Source organism: Paroedura picta, chromosome 8 (genome assembly GCF_049243985.1).
Source record: "Paroedura picta isolate Pp20150507F chromosome 8, Ppicta_v3.0, whole genome shotgun sequence".
Taxonomy (NCBI): Eukaryota; Metazoa; Chordata; class Lepidosauria; order Squamata; family Gekkonidae; genus Paroedura; species Paroedura picta.
This window is the reverse complement of record NC_135376.1, coordinates 44,740,249-44,764,456: the sequence shown is the minus strand read 5'-3', so window position 1 is coordinate 44,764,456 and position 24,208 is coordinate 44,740,249. Positions and strand designations below refer to the sequence as shown.

At 42.2% G+C, this 24,208-nt stretch overlaps 1 protein-coding gene across 11 annotated transcripts in view; it reads left to right on the top strand.

Annotated features, from left to right (window-relative positions):
• Nucleotides 1–24,208, top strand: part of BTRC (beta-transducin repeat containing E3 ubiquitin protein ligase) — a 138,643-nt gene that overhangs the window by 99,254 nt on the left and 15,181 nt on the right. For all 11 annotated transcript variants that reach the window (XM_077349498.1, XM_077349503.1, XM_077349496.1 and 8 more), the window contains 7 exons: nucleotides 5,866–6,097; nucleotides 10,006–10,192; nucleotides 16,235–16,331; nucleotides 17,445–17,582; nucleotides 18,084–18,202; nucleotides 22,552–22,801; nucleotides 22,907–23,025. In XM_077349498.1, the coding sequence (XP_077205613.1) occupies nucleotides 5,866–6,097; nucleotides 10,006–10,192; nucleotides 16,235–16,331; nucleotides 17,445–17,582; nucleotides 18,084–18,202; nucleotides 22,552–22,801; nucleotides 22,907–23,025 (1,142 nt within the window). The remainder of the gene's footprint in view (nucleotides 1–5,865; nucleotides 6,098–10,005; nucleotides 10,193–16,234; nucleotides 16,332–17,444; nucleotides 17,583–18,083; nucleotides 18,203–22,551; nucleotides 22,802–22,906; nucleotides 23,026–24,208) is intronic.

Sequence of the window (24,208 nt, the reverse complement as noted above, 5' to 3'; positions counted from 1 at the left end):
TTACATAAGCGCTGGGAAAACGTCTTGTAATTAGTGCTGTCATGGAGGATTTTTTTTTTGCTGAAGGATGTTGGAATAATTCATTAGATTATCAAGAAAGGCTTGTGTCCTGAAATGATTAGCACAGTGAAATTTAAACCATTAACGATAACAAGTTTAGAGCTTGCTGCAGTGCAGAGGCACCCGGGGTATGTCTGTGCCTATTTCAATCATTTCTTATAATTAAACATTATGTCCTCTCCCCCCCACCTCTCTTCACATGGCCCATCCAAAAATCCTGTTAAGGTGGCTCTCTCCAAATCTGCATGTTTATCAGCAAGGAACAGAAGCCAGTCTAGATGAGAAATGCAAAAGGCTGTGGGATCGTTTCTGTCCTGTTTTTTTTTTTTTTTTAGAGTGCAAAAGACTACCAAACCTTTAATTTGCGTTCAAGGCTTGCTTCTTTCCTTAGAGAGAGATAGACGTGTAGATTGCTGTCTAGTACTGTCATTATGTGAGAACGTTCTGAGATGCTGGGACTGCCTGGACACATGGGTCCCCCCACCCTCCTGCTGCTGCTTTGTATGTGCACAGCCTTGTCGTTGCAGCACTGTGTAAAAGGCTGTAGTAATTCTGTGATATGAAACATGTCCTCAAGTACTGGCTAACTTTTAGATTGGTTAATGCTTTTTTATCTCCGTCTCTTTTTTATTGTGCCTTTAATATGGTCTTCATGTTAACTAAAGGATCTTGCATTAGACAGCTCAGCAGAAACATCTTGTGTCCTTCTTGAGATCAATAGAATGCCCTTGTGTTCAGGACTGTTCGATTTATCTTCAGAAGGCCCCACCAAGAGACCTCAACAACACACAGAGTTGCATTGCAAATTGATTTCTAATAGAATGAGCAACAACAGAAATGTACAGGCTTGATGGTGCTCATAATCCCAGCAGGGCCTGTCTCACCTTAGAAATGGAAGCAGGAAAAGGTAAACGAGATTCTTCTAAAAAGGCTGCTAATGTGAGATACCTCTTCACTGGCTGTGGATTATGACGACAGGTACTGAGTCAGATTGAGCTATCATCTTTTCAACAATTTTTCAAATTTTCGAGCTAACAGTTTTTGATAACTGTGCAGTTGCATATCGTGTGTCTAACTGTACTTAATAGCAATAGTCTCCAAACGTGCTCACCCCCATTCATATGTAAAACACAGTAAGGGGAGGAAGACATGCTATAAATGTCTGCATGAGAGTGCAAATATTGGGGGGGGGGGTGTCCCAAAATACATGTCCTGCCTGATACTGCTACCTTCCTCCCCACAGATATTCTTTCCCAAAATGATTTAGGAATTAAGAAAAGCACTTGGATAGTGGAGGGCACTGTCTGTTTCCACAGCCGCTATGCCATGTTGTCCACTGGAAGACTGAGGATCCCCCTTCAGTGATCGTTTAACGCAAGATCCCCCTTCTTGAATGTTTTTGAAACTGATGGTATTGTTGTGAATTGTCTAGCTTAACCCTTAGCAACAAGTGGTGAAGTTGTCATTGATTTCTCAGAGATTCAGTCAATTCTGTCACTGGTATACTGTTCCTCCTCCATTCCTGTGCAAGAGAAAACAAAATGTTTCTTGTCTTTAGTCTGATTGTTTCACCAAAGATGAAGAAGAAGAGTTGGTTCTTATATGCCACTTTTCTCTACCCAAAGGAGGCTAAAAGCAGCTTACAGTCGCCTTCCCATTCCTCTCCCCTCAACAGACACGCTGTGGGGTGGGTGAGGCTGAGAGAGTCCTGATATCACTGCTCGGTCAGAACAGCATTATCAGTACCCTGGCGAGCCCAAGGTCACCCAGCTGGCTGCATGTGGGGGAGTGCAGAATCGAACCCAGCATACCAGATTAGAAGTCCACACTCACAACCACTACACCAAACTGGCTCTCTAAAATGCTACAGAGCTTTTTACAAATCATTTTAATGCTATAGAGGTGGGTTGGAAGACTGTTTTATGGTGTCTTATAGAGATTAAAGAGGGATTGTCTTTTTTCTTTTCTTTTTCTTTTTTCTTTTTCTTTTTTTGCAGTCATAAAGAGTTATACTGCCTAGAAATTACATACCACCTTTCATAAACTGTAGCAGGGAGGGTTGGAATGACTGGCCCAAAGCTACAAAAAGTTCAGTATGAGACGAAATGGGGCATTTCCAGTTCCAGACACCTCTTCTAATTGTGCTTCACTCCCTCTCTTCTTCACATATTGTTACAATCTTCCTTGTTCCTCCATCTCAGCACCAAGCAGTAGAGCATGCTGTCTTCAATTGGGTCACATTTGAGGTCATGTAAGGAACATGTACATGAAAGGAATAAGAAATTATTGTTGGAACAATAGAGGGTTGGATTTTGTTTAATATAACATGTGCATAAAAGATAATGGATAGTTTTTTAGTGGCAAATGCATGCTGACTGGTAGTTGCATGTGAACCCATAGTTCACTGGTAGTTGCATGTAAACCCATAGTTTAAACACACTAGAATTAACAGCCACAATGTTGTTTATGTGATTACTTATCCCAGGATGGAAAAAGAGGTGAGCCAAGGCCACCTGATAATAGCAGGGATTGTATTTTCTTGTTTTCAGTTTTGAAATCTAAGCGTTCCATAAGTACATTGAATTATACATGAGCAAATAAGGAATTAAAAAACTGGTTCTTGCTTTAGAAAGTCCTTGATCTAAGAGCAGTATCCAGATAGAGTCCTCAGCCCCCCATAATTAGAATCATCTAAACATTTCAGTTATTAGACCCTGGGATTCTTCAACACAACCAGTTGAAATAGGCAGGATTCTTAAAAAATATATATCTCTGCATTAAAGGCTTTCTAAAAACATAGATTAGCCCCTTGATAGAAATCACCAAATTTACCATGTTACACAAATTCTGCAGAAGGGTTCCTAAATTTCTCATTCAATGTCTCATCCAGCTTTTGGATGTGAAAACAACTCGAGTTTAAATGAATATGGAGGTTATCATCCCAGGATTGTTGATTAGTATAAAGAAGACATTAAGAGATCCTGTCCACTAGTAGTAACAGTGTTCCTGGTGCAAATTACTGATTTTTTTTTTTTGCTTGTGTTTACACTTTAAAGGCATATGGTTCTGAGAAAAGAGTAACTAAAAAAGGCAGACACTGTTGGTTTTAAAAACATGCTGTAAGACAGCCTGCTGTAAGATTGGCTGTGCAGGAAATGAAATGGGAAATGAAATGAGGTCAGGCTTATAAAATACACCATTTATCAACTATCTAAATCTTAATCCAGCGTTTCATTGGTTTTTCTGTTCTGCAAACAACTGTACTGCTGTGAAAACAGCCACCGAATCCCTCCAGGCCAGTGTTCAGTAGAGTCCAACCTTCATGGTTTAATGCCAGACCATCACCAGCAACATTAGTGCATGGAGAAACCAAGCATTTCTGTGCTAAGGAACTATGTTTTATCATTTCCATAAAGACTGTTGGGGCTTCAACATGTAGAGAACCGGATTTGGTTTATGTCTCTGATTTCTAAGCAAAATGTTTCTTTAGTAAGTCAGATGCTGAAAGGCTACTATTCAATTTGGGTATGTTTTGCATGGTGAGGCTTCTCATTGTGTCAGGCTCTGAATCCTGGCAGTACATGAAGATACAATATCTGTTTTTAAGTAGGAAATGTCAAGTCCTTATAACAGAGTCATAAAGAAGCGCGTAGAGCCTCCCAAATAAGGGTGCAGCTTTTATGGTTCCCAGTTACCTCAGGGACAAGTGTTCACTCTTAAAGGATTCTGAGCTTTTGGGATTCTCAGTATATTCAGAATCACCTATTGTTTGAACAGTAGTTCAAATGCTGCAGCTGCATCAGCGTGGAATTGATCCCTGAAATTGTACATTGAACAGCATGATTCTGTGAGCTGCTGCCTCATTGTGCTGCCTTACAGGATAGGGACACTAACTTCCTTACAATATTTTAGCAAGTCACTTATCAGAACGCTGAATCACATCCTTGTGTCATTATAAGCACGCATTTGTTTTTTCCAGTATCCTTAATGTTTTTTGTACCCTGGGACATGTAGGTATACAAGTTTGCAATCTCTCAATGTATTTCAGTTCACTGTTTTGTTGACGGAAAAGTTCTCAACCGAAAATGGTAAATGGCCTCCAGCTGTCCACATGGAGACATCAGAACTTAATTCACTTTGTTGGGCATGTAATATGTCTTCCTACCCACAAGATGCATGCAGCTAAATCCAGTTAAATTGCTTCAAAAACCTTTTGGACAAGTCTTCTTTTTTGACAGTAGATTAGAGGTGGTTATTGTCTTTGTCAAGGCTTTCCCTGTGCCTCCAGAAAAAATTCCTCAGGAGTCCCACCAAGGCTTCATGCATTTGAGGAGCTCCAGGAAAAGATCTCTTGCCTGCTCTCCAACACCAGTTCCCCAGAACCACAGAACCAGAAACCCCTGGATGGGCTTGCCTATCTTCTGTACCTGTAGAATCTCCACTAGAAGAAAACGGGGCAAAAGCCAAAGCCTGGTCCAGATATGAGTGTGCACACTTGGCACTGGGGCTCTCGCCCTCCAAAATCACACAAGTGTGGATTATGATTTCTATGAGCTTTTATGAGTTACACCCTTCTTTAGATATGTGAAGAGTAAAGCCATGCTAGGAATTCTTATAGGGAATATTACCATGCCAGAGAGGATTGATGAAAATTCCTCTATGAAACTTACAAGCGTAAATGTTCAGTTTCAAGGGTATTCGCATTAAGCCTTTATACCTTAGCTCGCCTCTGCTCCTGGTTATCTTTTTATAAGAATTCCCAGCATAATCTTCCGAATTGGGCCGGGCCCTTACAGCACCCACCACCAGCAGCTGGCCGCAAGGCACACTCACAGCCTCATGGCCAGATGCTCCCTTGCCGCGGAGGGCGGTGGACCTGCGGTGCCCTGACCATGCTGCTGCTCGAGCTGCTCACCAACCCGGCCAGCTGCCCCCACCGCCAGCGCCACAGGCAGATAGGCAACAGAGGTGGGCGGTCCTGCTCCGCCCTGCCCAGCTGTCTAGGGGACTGGGACCTCCACGGCCAGCAGAGCCCACCTCTCCAGCAGCCTGCCAGCCCAACCTTGCTCATGCTGCTAGTTCCGCAGGCAGGTAGACGGTGGATGCCAGCAGTCCCACTCCAACCTGCCCAGGCGTTCAGGAGACCGGGCCTGCTGCAGCCAGCAAAGCTTGCCACTCCGGCTGCCAGCCCGCACACCAGCTAGCTGCCTTGCCAACAGCGACACTGCCCCACCCAGGTAGGGCCATGTCGCGGGCGCTATGCCCTCCCCCCACTAGCACCCGTTGCATCCCTGTGTGCAGTGGGATTTCTTGCTAGTAAATAAATAAAAATATTTGAGTTCTTTGTAGAGCATTAGATTTTTAACTCATGTTATAAATATTGTTACCCATCCTGAGTGATGTGGAAGGGTGGGATATAATTTTTTTAAAAAATATTTAGGTACCAGTGGATATAATGCTGAGATGCCGTACGTTTGTAGTGTTTGTGTTCTAAAATTTGCTGAACAGCACTGGAAATTTAATGTTTTAAATATGTCAAATACAGTCTATTAATTTTAGTACCAGCCCGTGTGGCCCCAAAACAAACAGAAGCAAAGCGTTAGAAAAGCAACTGTGTGCTGAAGTGACTGTTGATGGGGATGTAGGAGCTTGATGGCAGTTTAATTTGTATATCGCTGGATAAGACCCAGATTTATTTGCCTTGTCCATTACCTGGGTGTGCATCTTCACAATGCCTCTTCTTACATTATCTTCCAAAGATGTCAGATTCTCTCCTCCAAAAATATCTTTTTTTTCTTTCAATAGACAAAACTTGCCAATGGCACTTCAAGCATGATTGTGCCCAAGCAAAGGAAGCTATCTGCAAGCTATGAAAAGGAGAAGGAACTGTGTATCAAGTATTTTGAACAGTGGTCAGAGTCTGACCAAGTGGAATTTGTAGAACATCTCATCTCGCAGATGTGTCACTATCAACACGGGCACATCAACTCATACCTCAAGCCTATGCTACAGAGAGACTTCATCACAGCATTGCCAGGTATTTCAGTGGGAAAACAGCAAGGGAACTGCTAGTTCTGTCTTTCTCCCACAGGATTTTGAGTTTTGTTCACAAACTTCAATTTGGCTGTATAGCAAAAGGGTGTTTTTCATGATTGACAGATGATTCCTGATTGCCCATTCTCCAAGGAGTACAAAAATGTTAGATCAGGGACAGTTATTTGTACTTAACATGATCTTGTCTGTTTCTATTCCTGTATATAATTGGCCATATTATATTTGACATGATGTGTTGCAAGATGCAGCAGCACCAAACTGGTACACAAAATTAATAATACACAAAATTGTTTTAGAAATTCTTTGTATCCCAGTGTTGTTCTTATGGGTAGGTGCTTTGTTAGGAAGGGTGTTCGGTAGAATTGAAAAGAGGGACCTTTTGAGGATTTTTAGTAGCATAAAGGCATGATAATAAGCTTGCTTTGGGTTTCATAAGTGATCTTTTGTTAAAAACCTGCATATATGAACTTTAATAGCCTGTTTGCAAGAGACTGTAAATAATTCCTTCTGTATAATCTCTTACTGACTAGAATTCAGTAACGTCCAGATTTAAATGGGATTTAATTTTTTCTCCCCAAGCTGTTCAGTGATCCAATTTCGCAAAAAAGCTAATCCCATTTTGGTTTTATTCCAGCATCTAAACAGTAGTTTGCACAAGAATGAGCATGGAAAGTTTCAGGAAATCCTTGATGGCAAACAGTTGCTTTCTCGTCAGGTTTCTCAACAGCCTGACTTGTAGCATTTTGTCCTCTGAATCTGTTTAATGACTGCTCATTGGAGGTTGTTAAAGGATTAATCAAGTAGGAATACTGTGACATCATGAAATGTATATTCTATGGGAGTTTTCCTTTGGTGACCTTGTGACTTTGAATAGTTGCTTTTCTGCTAACATGCATGCACATTCCTGTTACTGAACTGGGTCTTTTGTTTCAGACTATGGTTTAGATTGGGGTCATACAGTCCCCATTCCTGTATTCCTATACAGCATATTTCTTCAGTCTTTAGACGTCACTGAGTGAGGGAATTAAAACAGAAGTGCTCTTTGGCATCCAGAGATTACTTTTCCTTGCCAGAATAATTATTGCACTGGTATACAGCCATGCTGTATCTACAGATTGGTTGGCATAGATTAAATACGTTGGGTTTTCATCTTGTTCCCTAACATTCGCTTTTCTTCAACTTTAGCACAGAGCTCAAATTTCTGAATACCTAATACACTTTATATTTTCAAAAACCGCCTGAGCCCTTCCTTTCAGAGAGACACACCATGTTTATCTCCACTTTTTTCCTCATCTCGTCTTTCAGTAAAGTGCTGCTTTCTTACTGGCTGATTTAGTTGTTAGGCTTCTCCCCGTTGTCTTGTATTGTAAGAATATATAGTCATTCTGCTTCAAAGTCAGAGCTATGAGAGAAGATTCAACATTTTTTTTAAAGTTAGGCTTAATGAATTTTTCCAGAGACCTTGACAGAAATGAATAGCCATGCTGTTACACCACTTTCATGTTTGAGAAGCTCATTATAGGGCTCTCTGCTTGTCTGCCATCAACAGCAGAGACTGGGTACAGGATGTCCTGCATTATCCTTGATAAGAATCATCTGATCGGATTCATTGTGCATCTATCTGCTTAAGGGTAGACATGTGACCTTGGTCAGCCCCATTGTATTTACCGCTTCCTATGCTCTGCCTCCGCCACTGACAATGGATGCTAAGTCTGGGGCGGCTATAACAGGAAAAAAAGCATTTGATCTGTTTGTGGATATTTGGCAGCATTTTATTTGAAACCAAGAAGAGTTGCCTGTAATGCTAATCTGCATGCTTCCCTTTTTCCCCAGTGAAATCGGGCAAGAATGCATTTGATCAAACAGCTTGAAGAAGTTTTGCAGATAGATTGAGCAATCATCTGCCCACTCAAAATACCCAAGGCCAGGTTCATATGTGCAACAGAATGAGGTGATGATGAGGTAGCAGAGCTCTCATGTTGTTGAATACCACACTTCAGAGTACAGAATGTGGATTCCAGATTTGAATGTTCCTTTGCACAAAATTCCCTGCAAACAGAAAAACAAACCAGCGTAGCAAGCAAGGAGATACAGTAGAAACCCCTCCCCCCATTGCACTGGATTTCTGTTTGAAGGGAGTTTTTATCATAGGGAATCATTCCAAAATATGATCCACCCAACTCATTTCCCTGCATGTGGAACCAGATCTGTTTTTAGCCACAAAACAAGCCCACAAGGTAGGTTAGACTTCAGGTGAACAACGGGCCAAAGGTTGCTTGGTAAGCTTCAGGGCTGTCTGGAGATTCCGTTCCCTTCTTCCCAGTCCCAATTTTACACTGATTGCTACATTATACTTCAAACCTGCCCCTTCTCTAAATCTGTCCAAGGCATATTGCCAGCTGCCTGTGTCCATTTTGCCTTCCAGATTACTGAGAATCATGTGTGAAACATGCACAGTATAACGTGGCAGTACATATGTGAGTGCAGTTCAGTTCAAATTCAAATCTTAGGAACCCATTACATCCAAGTATGCATCAAAAAGATCTCCCTTTGGATGATCTCTTCTCACCTTGTTATAAGTGAGAGTCAGGCCTCACTATGTGGCCTATATCTAGGGTGCTGCGTCTCCCTCCATTATACCCTGTCTCTGCTTGCTCTCACTTGTTCTGAGATTACAGTAAGGCAATTTCCACTGTAATTTGGTCAATGTATATTTGAACCTCCTGCATGAAGGCCCCTCTGTTCCCCTATGGTTAGGTTCAGGGCAGTTACATGCGTGGCTGTAGAAATGTATCTCTTCTATGTGACTGCATTAATTCCAAACTCCAGGTGTGCTTCCAAGACTCTCTGCAACCTTCTGGTGCAAATCGTTTTAATGCATGTATTTTGTAATCTAGGTAAAGCATCCTACTTTCCTGTTTAACACAGCATCTGCCTGTTTACTTGTCTGTCAAAATGCAGCTGTCAAAAGAGAAATGCCTTCTCAACTACCTCTATCTCTGACACATAACGACAGCAGTCAAGTGAAGCTTTATTAGTGAAACCATCTTATTTTATAGGCCTTCTATTCTGAGGCCTCTGCATGATTAGGCATGAGTGGAAGGTAGTAAGTTTAACGAAGGAACCCATCCAGTTTGAGCAGCCCATGGTAAACCCAGTCAACACATTCTTGTCACATATATGCTTATGGGATATTAATCATCTTATTGCTGCAATGTCCTTATATTTTAGTTGATTATTGCCTTCCTTCCAAACATTTGTGAGACAAGCTGGCAAATGTTTTTACTATTTTGTTGCATGTCTTCTTTTCCCTGGCAAAATAAATAACACCAGTAAAACTGCTTTCTTCTTCTTTTTTGCTCCCTGTTTATTTCTGTGTGCAGGCAGCTTCACCATACATCTGTGCATATGTACACACGCCCAAATACTATTTTCAGGTACTGTTTCCCTTCAGGCTGCACATTAGGAATATATATGTTTTCTATTCTTCATTACATTAAAAGGCTCTTGTTTTTGCAAAAAGTAGCTTTTGGAATACAAGAACAGCTGTAGCAGTAGAATGAGAAATGGGCCTAATATAGCAAGTTTTGGGGGACTGCATCACCAAATACAAGAAGCCTTCTACAGAATATTCCCTTAGTGCTAAAATCTGCAGAAACAGACCAGACCAAATGGCTAGATCCTTCATCAACTTGAATGCTTTGATTATTCTTATCCCAAAGAAGCTGCTGGTTTCTGAACTTCATAGGAGACTGATTTCTGCCCAGTCATCCCAGCTCGGCGCTGCACTAACAAGACAGCAACAATGGGAAGGAAGATGTATTCTTAGCAGACATGCTCTCCTGATGAATGCCCCCTGTAATGGTGAGCTGCCTTTACTTTTTATTTCAGCCCGAGGCCTGGATCACATTGCTGAAAATATCTTATCATACCTGGATGCCAAGTCATTGTGTGCTGTTGAGCTGGTATGTAAGGAGTGGTATCGGGTGACGTCAGATGGCATGTTGTGGAAGAAGCTGATTGAGAGGATGGTCCGGACCGACTCACTGTGGAGGGGGTTGGCAGAGCGGAGGGGATGGTAAGAATATCTGTTCAACTTTTCCTTGCTCTATATATGTAATAGGTTCAAATAGAGTTTCTGTTAATGGCATGGCCATCAGTTTGGCAATTAGTATTACTTGAAAGTGCAGGAGTATGGATGCATGCTTGGATACATCTGGTCCAAATATAGGGTCAATACAAAAAAAGAAAGGTTCACAATGAACAATCAACAGAAAAGAAAGGGAACCTTTCCAAGGCAGTATGTTTGTATAATATATACAGTGAGTCAATACAGTTTCTTTTACATCTTTTATATATCAGAAGGTACAGCCATAACTCTAGATCAATTCCGTTTTCATTGGCTTCATCAGTGGTTGAAACCTCCAATCCTAAATTCAAAATGTACAGATTATTATTCATATTACTCCAATTAAACAATGCAGCAAAGAATTACCTCAAATACACATACCTCCAAAAACAGTTTGTAGTATCAAAGGTGGCAAAATCCTATCACCTTTCCTATAAAATTAACAACACAAATCTAATCTTCTATCTATATATCAATATTTGGATCCATATTGTCAAATCACAATGAATATTGAAACCTTACCTTATATTACTATTGTTAATATTTTAGTATCAATCGGCCATAGGCTCTCTAGGGTACTGTGGGGAATATAGAGTTCCCAAATACTTTAATAATATATCCTGTTATCTGAAATAGTGTCCAGGTCCTGTATATTTCTAAAAATATTCAGGAATATATGGGTCTGGCATTTTGAGGATCCCAGGCCTATTTTTCCCCTTTAATAAGTTTTCTGGGCAACAGGAAGGTGGCTCCTGACCAGCACAATTCTTGGGTGGCTTCAACAGAGCTGCAGGTCTGACTGGCTTAGTTTCCTTCCCTCCCTCCTTTGTGGGGGCGGGGCCATCTTCCAGTGCCATTTTTTCCTCCCAGTTGCATCCCTGTAAGTGGGATGGCAGGGGTATGTTTTCAGAGGCCCACAGAATTGGACCCCTTGGGGGATTCTTTAATGGACAGGAAGCACTAGCTCCCCTCGAATTTTGGTATAACTTGGTTGAAAAACAGCTAGTCCAACAGACACGCACACACACAATTCCCCAAATAAGATGCAGCAGTTTTCTGCATTTCTTGAGTGGTGCGTTGTGTGTAGCACCTTTCCTCCCTATTATTAAGAGAGCCCCATGTTTAAATATAACAAGCATCAGCATCATTTTTTAGATGTGCTTTCATGTGTTTCATGTACAGCAGGTCACTTTATTTTCCTCAGCAGATTTTTGCAATTAGTTTAATCTTAGCTATCAAGCTCAGAATAGAGACCACTGAAGATACACACACAAAAACACGGATAGGTTAGTTAATCAGATAGAGCAGTCTTTCCATTGTACAGGCTTGCCTAAGTCTAGAGGAGCTCTGTTAAGATTTCATTAGATGTTTTCCTCTCAGGGGTAATCACCTTAATACATAATTTTCCATTCAAGGGGCCTCCCTAGTATGTTATCTGTGAGAAAGCCAGGTATGAATTTTTCATAAATGAGACAAAAGTGACAGCTAAGGAATTTTAACTGCTATTAAAAAAAATAAAGTCACAAACATGCAAGGGCAAATTCTGTTAAGGATTAAGAAATTAAAAGGGTGCTGCAATGTAGCGGATTATGGGTCCAAATAATGCTTGTGAAATGAATTTTTAAATGATCTAAAGCAGCGGTCCCCAACCTTCTTGAGGTTGAGGACCGCCTCCAGGGGTGGGGGAGAGCTGGCAGCCCAGGCGCCGCACACACGCGGCAGCTGCACGTAAACGGGCATGTGCGTTTTCGCCACCAGGTGGTGCTAATGCACATGTGCAGAGTTTGTGTTGCTGGCATGCCAGCAGCCGCGCCTGCGTCTCCCCCCCCCCCCTCTCAGCGAGCAGCTAGCCGGGCCGCGAGCGAAGTGGCTGCTTCGCTCGCAGCCTGGCAAGCTTCTCGCTGCGGGGGGGGGGCAGGTGTGGCCGCCGGCGGCCCGGTGCTGTGGCCTTCGCGACCCAGTACTGGGCCACGGACTGGGGGTTAAGGACCCCCGATCTAAAGGCAGTTTGAGGGATTCCTGGGCTACATTGTATAATGGCCAAATACAAGGACTTAACCATGTCATATCACTGATTGCTGTATTTCTAGACATCAAGTAAAGAATTGTCAGTTTCCTGTTAAATACTTTGTGCTCCAGAACCATTACAAACTATGGTCTGCTTTGAAACTGGTGTTGACCTCCAGTTTGGTTGGCAAACTGGGTACGTTGTGAAATTGTCTTGTGTTACACACTGGAGTAATGTCTGCCACCAATGTAAGCTAAGCTTTGTATGAGGGTGGCCAATTAATTCTCCATAAGCATCCCCATTGGATATCTGTATTAGGTTATGTTTGAAAGATTTCAGTAGTGGCTATTGAGGAGACAGAAATCTAGACTACCTCATACTTTTTCATCTTTGAGAGAAGCAGTGTTCCTGTACTACTGTACTTCCTTGACCTTTCCCAATGACACATTTTGGGTTTTGGCTTTGTTTGTAATTACTTATACAATTCTGTTTACACTTAAATGTTGCTTTCTATAGTTAAGCAATATCAACCCAGTTAGAGAAAGGAAAGATATGAGAGGACTATTTCCAACTCTAATGCAATTGAGTTTACTTCTGCAGTTTTTGGTGCCTCACAGTTAACACACAAAACAGGACATTAGCCAAGTGAGTGTGCCATAACTGGAACGCTCTGCTTGTATACACCTTCAGGATTCAAATCGTAGTGCCTTTGCTAAAGTTCTTTCCCCCAAGTTCAGTGGAGAAACATTACATACCCTTTCCTGAGTCTTGGGAAATAGGGAATGAAATAATTATGGTACATTCTCGGATAGCAGTTCGGTATTAGAACTGTCTTTGATTTTCACTAGGGACAAATTACTGTAGCAACAAGAGCATCTCTTTCCCTATGTCAGTCTGTAGTGGATACAATAGGATGCTGAACTACCAGTGAGATGGGGGAGGGGGTTTACAAGGCCACACTGGTAGATTATGAATCTCAGAGACTGTTATATTGAGTTGATTTCTCTCCCAGACATTTAATATTTTAAAAACCTGCCTTTTCTCTCTCATAATTTTTTAAATAATTGTTTTATTTAAGTGGTCAGCAGTCTAAGATGACTGATATATTTCAATTGAAAAAGAATATGCAATATTATCCTGATATGTTGTGCTCTATCATTCTTTCAAGCTTCAAAAAAATTAACCAATTAATATAATCATACAAGAACCAGCACAGTGTGTTGGTTGAGTGTCAAACTGTAGGATCTGAGAGAATCTCCACTCTGCCATGGAAGCTTTTGGGGTAACCATCAGCCTGGCCTAACCCACAGGGTAGTTGTGAGTATAAAACAGAGGAGGACAAAATCCCAAATGCTAGAATACTTGAGCATAACTTTTAAACATGCTGATAATAAATCAGTCTGGAATCTGAATCCTGTGTTTTAAAGTTTCTGTTCTTCACAGTAATAAAGCACTCATGATTTTGCTGTGTAAGTGCCAGAAGACATTCCTTTAACATCCATAGCAGACTTTCACAACTTTTTAGCTGTTCAGAAACCCCTGAAACACTCTTCAGACTTCAAGAAACCCCAGAAGTGGTTCAGTGGTGCAGAATATGGTTGAGAAACAGAGCTGTATGTACACACACCAGGGCCCCTCTCCTTCCCACCCCCTCCAGGCCCATCATTGGCCATTTTGGGAGGGGTGGGGTCAACATGACCATATGTGGTCATATCACCTAATAAATGTTTTAACAAATTAATAAAATATCTACAAAATAATTAACTCCCATCCTTTCAGGAACCCCTTCACAAAACCCTGGTTGAGAAAACTTGCTCTACAGTGTGGTAAAGGAAACTGGTTTTGTGGGTGGGACATATGAGGTTCAGTTCTACCCCAGAACTTGATCAAGGTGGGTAGTGACAGAACTTTCCCCATTGTATATAATGTATTCTGTGGAATAGAAAATTGAAGTCTGGTATAAATTATAAAAATTTTACCCTGATTTGAGTTTTATTTCATATATGTATTTATTTTTAGATTTATATCCTGCCCTTCTCCCGGGGGCTCAAGGCAGCTTACAAAAACATTTAAAATACATAAATATTAAACTCAGTTCTAATATTCTAAAATTTAATTTTAAATTCTTTTAGGCAACAGAAACCTATGACCATCACTTCTTTGTACAAAGCACTGAAATAGTTACTGAACTGGAGGGGCTATATGGAATTCTTAGGGAGTTGTCTGTGGATGGACTTTTGAGCAGGGAGGTGAGCTTCATCTAGATCAGGGGTCCCCAGCCTGAGGCCCGTGGGCCACACGCAGCCCCCGATCTGGTCCCCAATCTGGAGCAAGTACAGCTGGAAGAACACTTGAATATGTCTTAGTAAGGACCAAAGCCACTGCATTCTAGACCAGATGGAATTTCCAGAGCAGCTTCAAGGGCAGCCCTGTATATACCAAAATACAGTAGTCTAGTCAGAAGGAGACCATTGTGGCTAGTTTGAGAGTTAACAGGTAAGGTAAAAGTTGCTGTGCCCAGCAATATGGTAGAATACCTGGTGAGGAACATTTGCAATCTGGGCCTCCATAGATAGTGAGGCATCCAGAATCACATCCAGTGTCTTGACAGTGGCTGAAGGTTTCGGTCTGACCCATCAAGAGCTGGGAGTTGCATTACCTCTCCCATGGCATGCCAATGCAGTCAGAGGACCTCCATTTTACCTGGATTCAACTTAGTCAGCTCCACTTGAGCCAATCCACCACAGGCTCCAGGCATCTAACAACGGAGTCTGGGGATGTGGATGGATGGCCACAACCCAGCCCAAAATCCCAGATCAGCTGGGCAAGGTGCATATAGATGTTAAATAACAATGGAGAGAGAATAGCTCTGCAGGACCCCACATACCAGGGCCTGTTGCTGAGAGGTTTTCTCCCTGGGCTACACCCGCTATCCCCACATCGGCTAGGTGTTGGGCTAGGAGACCATGATCAACAGTGTTGAATGCTGCTGTGATATCTAACAGGATCAGTAGCACCAATGTTCCTAAATCCAGTTTTCTCCAGAGATCATCACTCCATGACCAGGCCAGGTTAGATTGTCATCTGCTGGGATATTTCAGTGGGGTGATATATTTTATGTATTTATCAGGGGTTTTACTACTGTGTTACCCACGGCGATATGGCTTTGCTGATAGCTGCAGGCAATAAATCTGATAAATAATAATAATATGTACAAGGGAGCTTTAGGATTGATGCTTCTCAGCAGATTTTCAAATTAAGGGAAAGATGCATTAAAAAAATCAGTCAGTAAGTTTTGCTGTAGTACAGCAGCAGCAGACGGAAGAGCAGAGAGCTCGCCTAGGCTAAATGCCATGCCTCGGATGCCAGGATTATACTCTGAGGCATTTGTGCCCATCTCCACTTCACAAGGCACATTGCCAGGCTGAGGAGTGGTTAGTATGCCCATGGCGGGCTTTACTAGCTTCCGTACAGTGTTCGGTGGCTCCTTAACTTTAGGATGTAGAATTAAATTTTTTGTTGTTGCACAGCAGGAAGTGATTGCAGTTTTCAGATGGGTCTTGGGTTGTTGTTGTTTCTGCACACCCCTTTTTGGTGACAAAAATCTGGCATGAGATTGAAAGTGGATTTCATATCCAGGCTAAGTTGAGAAAGAATCCAGTGATTTTTACTAGAAGCAGTGAAATGCCTACTCTTCTTTGAATAATCACATTGTGGGGGAAGTTGCTGGCTTTTTCAGCATTCTCCTGCTGCTGACAGTTTGTCCCATGGCCCATTTGTACTGGCAAAAATGCACCATGCCCCTTTAAAATGCAGGAGGAGTGGATGCATTTAGGTTCCTCCTAGTGTATGAATCTGCCACATGTCTAACGACAGTACTGTTGTGTTGGAAGGTGTCCCTCTTTATGTCTTCCAGATCTTTTCACTAAATAAACAGACCAAACAACTCAATAATCAGTGCTGCTTATTTTGTTTTCTTTTAGGGGGCAATATCTATTTAAAAACAAGCCACTTGATGGAATAGCCCCACCAAACTCCTTCTACAGAGCACTTTATCCCAAAATTATACAGGATATTGAGGTAAGAGCCAGAAAAGAAAATTTGGCAGGCAAGCAACTTGAGTGGGGTGGGAACAGTTGAACCATGGTCGTTAGAGTTGCTTCACACACAACAAATTCCTGCCCAAATATCACAGCCAGTTGTGCCTTCCTACTACAAGTGCAAAGAAACCATATCTGTGTTACAGATTATCTCTCATGAACTGGCTCTTAAGACTGAGGTCATATACCAGACACCCTTTCGTTGCAGGGGAACAGTGCTCAGACGTTTGGTGATAGGTTAACCTGTCTGTCTGTCTGTCTATAAATTCGCATAAAATTGAAGATATATTACCAAATACAACCTTATTTTCACAATTACAGTTCAAATACACCATAAATCATAAGCATTCAACTTCCAGGTTCTCTCTGTTTCCACTTCAGTGCTTACAATGCATTAAATATGACAACATCTCCACAGAAGCAGTGTCTCCTGGTGCCTCATTCTTGATCAGTGGTTTTGAAACATCATCACAGTGAATCTTCCCATATCAAAGCTTCCCCTAGTGTCATTAAGACAAAATCAAAACAATTTATTTGTCAGTACCATTCCTGCCCTTAATGCTGAAGGGGCTTGTTCCAAAGAAAGGGAGTAGAATAGGGCCAGAAGCTCATATATTTAGAGAGCATAAAAGGGCCGGAAGCAAGGAGAGCAGAGATTGCCCTCTGATGGACTTCAGAGATTGTCAGTCAACACAAGGGTGACAAACAAATAACCTGAAGCTGAGAAGGGAAATTTTGCATTTTGCTTCATAACCCACTCAGAGTAGAAGGGAATGCTTAGACGAAGTCACCCCCACTGACAACAAGCTCTGAATCCTTAGTTCTTCCTGCCTTCCATGTTAAAGACCTCTGGAACACTTGTGCCTTCCCGAGAATATCTTAAAATCCCCTTAGGATTTGTATCACTATGGATGCTACAGATTGCATGGGGGGTGGGGGCTGTCCCACTTATAGCAAGCTCTGGGACCATCTAATAATAAATGGCTTCAGTATTAAAGCTGCGTCTGTTGTCCCGGGAGTCTAGCAGGCTTTATTGTTGCAAAATTTCCATGATGATTGTTCCACACTTTATAATTGTTTCTCTCTCCCCCAGACGATAGAATCAAACTGGCGGTGTGGAAGGCACAGCTTACAGCGAATCCACTGCCGGAGTGAAACGAGCAAAGGGGTTTATTGTTTACAGTATGATGATCAGAAGATAGTTAGTGGCCTCCGAGACAATACCATCAAGGTGAGAGCCCCCCAGCAGGCGGGGAGGGGGAATCTAGTAACCGCAAGACTGTAGCCATAATTTAATTTGGGGGAGAAGCAAAGCAGGAGAGAGACAAAGAGAGAGGTGAGGGTAATCCTTTCTTCCTGTCCTTGCTTAGAGACTGTGTGCCCCCACCCAACCAAGTCTGATTTTGAACTGTATAGGTTTCCTCCCTCTCTCCCAAAGAAGGATAAATCTATATTATCCGTTTCATTTTCCTGCACATTGTTCATTGCTAGCTGCGTTATTGGTCCTTCAGTAATTAAAGTCTTCCTGTTCCCTAATGAGAAGGGTAAAGACTATGTTCATATTAAAAACAGAGATATTAAGGATAGTTTATATTGCTCCAAAGTGCCTGTGGAATACAAAGTGCATTGTGTGCCACTTAGAAGTTGTGCTCGCCTTAGTAGATAAAATGCTGTGTTGTGGAAAACAAAAGAGCCAGACTGGCAATATAGTCCATTCCCTTTGCCATCCTAGATCTGGGACAAGAATACACTAGAATGCAAGCGGATTCTGACTGGGCACACAGGATCAGTCCTTTGCCTCCAGTATGATGAGCGGGTTATCATCACTGGATCATCGGATTCCACTGTCAGGTAGGCACATCTAGATTTGAGATCAGTTGTGCAATGTTCTCTCTGCAACCTTCATTTTCTGTCACCATCTGAAGGCTTTTAGGACCGGCAAGTGGTATTATCCCCATATTAAAAATGGAGGTAGGTGCTGAGGGTGAATTAATAATGACTTCCTAGTACCTGGCACATTGCTCACTTAATTGGGTTTTGAACTTTAGGCTCCGCTGGCATTGGCTACACCAATTATTTAGAAGTTAAGCAGACCAGGGTGATAGATTTGTTCCTTCTCAAAGCCAAGGAGACTGAAGGCATGCAACGCTAGGGTGGTACAGTGGTCAGAGTGTCAGATTAGAATCAGGAAGGCCCTGGTTCGAATCCTTTTTCTGTCATTGAGGAAGATTGCCAGGTCATCTTGAGCCAGCCACTGTTTCCAACCTAACTACCTCACAGGGTTGATGTGATGAAGGTGAGGGCATTATTGTTGATTACTTCAGGTTCCTATTAGGGAGAAAAGCAGGGTATAAATATATCAATAAATAATTAAAAAGAAAATAATACTGTTGGTTTCCCCCAGTATTTGTAGGAAAAAGTCTTCAGTCAGACCTGTCAGTTTTGAGAGCCAGCATGGTTAGGAGAGTGGACTTCTAATCTGGCAAACCGGGTTTGATTTTTCAATCCTCCATCTGGGTGACCTTGGGCTCACCACAGCACTGATAAAGCTGTTCTGATGGAGCACTAATATCAGGGCTCTCTCAGCCTTACCTACCTCACAGGGTGTCTGTTGTGGGGCGAGGAAAGGAAAGACGACTGTAACCCGCTTTGAGACTCCTTCAGGTAGATAAAAGCAGCATATAAGAACCAACTCTTCTTCTTCTTCTTCTTCTTCTTCTAAATTTCAGTGTATAAACTGCCCTTGGATAAGGATAAGTTTGCCAGCATGCTGCTGAGTATACTGATTATGTGTGCTTAAAAATCCCACTAGGCCATGTCGTAATTTAGCAGTGCATTAAAAAAAAAATTACATTCGGTGAAGGAAGAAAAAACAACGTATGCTCCTGCAAACTCCTTTGAGGAGGGGTGGGATAAAAATGTGATAGATTCCTAAATTATGTTCACTACTTCCTTTTTATGTGCCAGACTTGTGTAGGATTAAAGAAATATTTCAAATCCTTAGTGCTGTTATTATTTTTTTAAACAAACACTAATACAACTGAATATCTAAACTGTTTCCAGACTTGTAGCCTAAAATAGGGCAGGGGGAGAGGTGGAAGGAACATAATATTTGGCTAAATTCTGTGCTAGGAACAAATGTCAGGAATCTTGTGCAGAATTAGTAGAAAGCTGAAATGTGCACTGCTGGCTCAAAACATTTTGCTCCCTAAGGCACTGACCACAACTATTACCACACCCAGCTCTGCTGCCAGCCAGAAACCAAAGCTAGTCTTCCTTGCCATTTCACCCAGACTTCCTTTAAAATACTGACTGACAAGGAATGCCTCCCCAGCTCACATAATGTTCTTCATTCTCATGAGAGTTCAGAATAGGCAAATCCACCAGTTCATCGTTGTTGTCCTGGGCAATCCTACACAGGGAACTGCATAGGTCAGCCATCAGAAAATCTTCCAGCAAGCCTAGTAACAGAGCAGGAGGAGCCCCTCCCGACTGGACATGCTGGAGGTTATTTTCCCACCCAATGGTCACGTGCTCCAGGAAGGGGCTTTGCACGCTTCCTCGATTCTCCCTTTACCAGCTCCTCATTTTTCCCCTCTCCCCCATCCAAAAGGAAGATGGCCTTCTATAAGAAATGCTTTTCTTATTTGATGAAGATGATGAGAATGGATGAGCATCCCATTTGTTTAATGTGTTTAGGTGAGAGCCATAACATATCAGCATGTAAAATATGCCAGCAGTTTACCCCAAAGGCCAGGGCTGACCATGCCTCCTGACTAAAAAACACTTTGTGGGAAAAGATGTTCTCTACGTCGGCTAACTCAGCAGCAAACATATGCCCCAGTACAATAGTCTGTGTCCTCAGCACCCAAAACCGTCTCTGGCCACACGTCTCGCCCTGCTTTGTAGTTTCAACTTACTCCATTCCAAGGTGAGACCTGAATCATAGACACCTGAAAATCCTCCAAGCAGGTTGTTTTCAGAACCACCACCATAGGTCAAAGTCAAAGCATAAGTCGTAGTCAGGCTCTGCAGATCTGGCAAAAAACCCAGAACTGAGGAAATCAGAAGGAACTGGCTCCAAAGACAGGTGTAGAGTTAGCAGACATACTACTCCGCACACTCTGTCTCCAGCCTGCCTGGCACCAGCACGTTCCCCATTGGTATACAAAATAAAGCCAGCAGGTGAGATACCCACAAAGCATACCCCAAGACCTTCTCCCCCACAGTGGACTCCTTCAGCACCATGGCAACAGTTCTCTTGCTGTTGCCCTCTTCAGTGCCATCCAGGATGATCAGAACTGACTGAACTGTTAACTGGGCCAAATGACGGAACCAACACAGACCTCTGGGTACTGGACCCCCTGTCCAGAACTGATCACCCATGGCTCTGAAAGTGAAGCTGTTTCATGCTTTACGCCTCGAGCCTCCGGGGAGAGGCGAGCTCCAGGATAGTTTTGGAACTGTCCCTTGATCACACCGTTGGTGACCGTGATCCATTGTCACCAAGTAAGGATTTGCGCTTTTACTCAGAACAGGTGATGCTGACAGCACAATCATTAGAGATCCAGATCACTTCTGCAGATGCTAAACCCTGTGACGAGATACTAGACTGACTATACCAATTCTCCATGGACCATAGACTTTCCTCTTTTAGAAGGAATTCTTGAAATGGCAAGCACCATTTGGGGAAAACCATCTTCTATCCCTGCCACTTAATGAAAGGTCAGAAATATGTATAGGGTTTAGCGGGAAGCCCTCTGCTTCTTCATTTGGTGACTACTCCAGATTTTTCCTGGATATTAAAAAAAAAGATGGTGGTTGACAGTCTCAATTTCTTCCTCAACATATTTCAATTCTGAATGGTTTCTTTGTTGTCAGTTTCACAATTAGCCCAGTAGACTGATTTGCAGTGTTTGATTTCCAAGATGCTTGCTTTCACATTCGTATAGATGACAGGAAATATTTACTTTTTTAAGTTCTAAGTACCCCTTACAAGTAGACAGTGCTGCCTTTTGGGTTGGCTACTGAGGGATCTTCCCCTGCTTAGACAATGGGCTGTTTACTGCCCCTCCTGCTCTAGACCTCCAGAGAAATTTGTCATGGGCCTCACAAATTTTCCAGAAGCTTGGCTTACAGATTCAGTGGAGAAAGTCGAACCTAATTCCACGCCAGCAAACATCCTTTATTGGGGCTAGACTGGATTCTGTTGCGGCTAGAGTATTCTGTCCAGATGACAAGGCCTTATCTATTAAACACATGGTCGGGCAACTCAGATTGGAACGGGGCCCACGGCAGTGATGGAAGAGTATGTGAGGAAGTAGAGATGGCTCCACTCCTCCCATTTTTCCCTGGTAGAGCCAGCCCTGAACATTTTCCAAAGAATCAGAGTTGAAGGAGCTAAGAATTAAAGCCTGTGTGGTATAGTGCTTAAGAGTGTTGGACTAGTATTTGGGAGACCCGAGTTCAAATCCCCATGTGGCATGGTAGCTTGGTGGGTGACCTTGGGTTGCTCACACTCTCTCAGCCTAACCTACTTTGCAGGGTTATTTGTGAAGATAAAACAGAGAAGAGGAGAATGATGTAGCTCCTTTGTGTCCCCATTGGGGTGAAAGGCAAGGTACAAGTGAATTAAATAAATAATAAAGATCTCTATGGGATGGTGAGCTATCTAGAAAACATGAGACCAGAACTTTTGTAGATTTTGACTTCTCAACAGCCAGCGTTACTCAAATGAAGATCTTTGGAAACCAGATTAGACATTATGCCCACAGGCACACACCGTTTTCATAGCACAAGATTCCCCAGTCATTCATCTTGCACCTTCCATACTGCAAAATAATCTGTGACTTTTTTGTTTCCCAAACTCTATAGTTCTGTTTAATGGTATTTTAGTTTCAGTTCCCTGACTATACAATATGAATAAGGGTGCCTTGCTTCACTGAATTGGTGGAGGGTGGAATAAGGCTATTATTGGAAGGCTTTTTCATATCAAACTTGCTATATATTACTAATTCAGCAGATGTGGATATGGCTGGAAAGGCTTATTTAACGTATCATTTTATGATGATATTTGGCATGCTTCTACAGTAAAATCATATTTTCCCTCTGATAGTGTACTCAGGTATTGGTGAACGCTTGCTCAATACAAAAAAAAAACAATCCTCTCCTCCTTCCTTTCTCTTCTCTCACAACCGTAGAGTGTGGGATGTGAATACAGGTGAGATGATGAACACCCTGATCCACCACTGCGAAGCAGTCCTGCACCTGCGCTTTAATAATGGCATGATGGTGACTTGCTCCAAAGATCGTTCCATTGCCGTGTGGGACATGGCCTCCCCAACAGACATCACCCTTCGCAGAGTGTTGGTTGGACACAGAGCAGCTGTCAACGTGGTAGACTTTGATGACAAGTATATTGTGTCAGCATCAGGCGATAGAACTATAAAGGTGCAAAGGAGATTTCTAGCAAATCAGCAATGTGTGTTTTTCTCATATAAGTCCTGAACAGGTAATAATCAGCCCTTCCTTTGTATGTGTGTGTCTCTGTTTCAGGTATGGAACACAAGCACCTGTGAGTTTGTGCGTACCTTAAATGGCCACAAACGAGGCATTGCGTGTCTACAGTACAGAGACAGACTAGTAGTGAGTGGTTCGTCAGATAATACAATCAGGTAAGCATGGCCACATTTTAATGACGCATGTGCTGACTCTTTCTGGGCCAAACTATACCTCCCCTACACATTCATATGATGGTACTGATAGCCCATTTTACATGGGGGGGAGCATTCAAATTCCTTCACTCCTTCACCTGCAATATGGAGTGCTGCAATCTGTTTTACTACTTTGACCTTTCAATTTACTGAATTTGTGAGACCAGACCTGAGTTAGCTTCATAAGGTGCAAAAGTGACTGAATGTGTGGTGTGCCTAGGAATTTCTGTGACCCACAAACACTAAGTCCGGCATGAATTCAATAATATTTAATTAAATTCCTGAGGCTTTATGAAAGAATATTTTGGAAGGCTCAACCATGAAAGTAAGCATTGGGTTGAAAGGCAACTATGGCAGTGGGCGACACTGTTAGGGGCATCTCAGCCCCAGGAATCTAAATTTGGCTCTGTGTTCCATCTGTGCTTAAAATGACCACAGACCTGACACCAGAATGAGATTTTTTTTTGTTTTTGTAATTGCCTCAGTTTTTCATCATTGAAATTACTCAATTACTCATTGAAAAACTCCAAAAAGCTCCAAGCCCATCAATCAGAAGTTATTTTCAAACAATTGATAATAGCATATAGTTTAATTTTATATGATCTTTTCACTTAATCTCGACTTTTTACAGTACAGCTGGCATTGGTGGGGTTTTTTTTTAACAAAAAGCTATAATGGTTGCTTTCTCAAAACGGAGTACGTGAAAGAGCTTATTGTGACCCGTTGTATAGTATACTTCCTAGCATGATCCTTTAAATTGGTCTGTGTGTCTACTTAAAGGGTTGGATTTGCAATAAGAGGCTTTTAATCCAGCACTGATTCCTGCTGGGATCTTGCCAACTAAGCTCTTCTCTCATGGTGTTTGGCCTCAGGCACCAATTGAAACAGGTGGCCAGGAATCATGGATTCAATTTGCTCTCTCTCGCCTTGAAACAGTCTAAACCTTAATCCATCCTGTATAAAGCACTAAGGATTTTTGAGATGCCATTCAAATGATGTTGGATTGGACTTCATAGCTTTCAGCAACATGACAGATACCAGTGAAATACTAAGCAGACATTGATTGGTCAGATTTCAGCAAGTCGGAACTAGCGGTATAGCTCACTCATTCTTATAAAGCCAGTATCAGACCCTCTGACTGTAC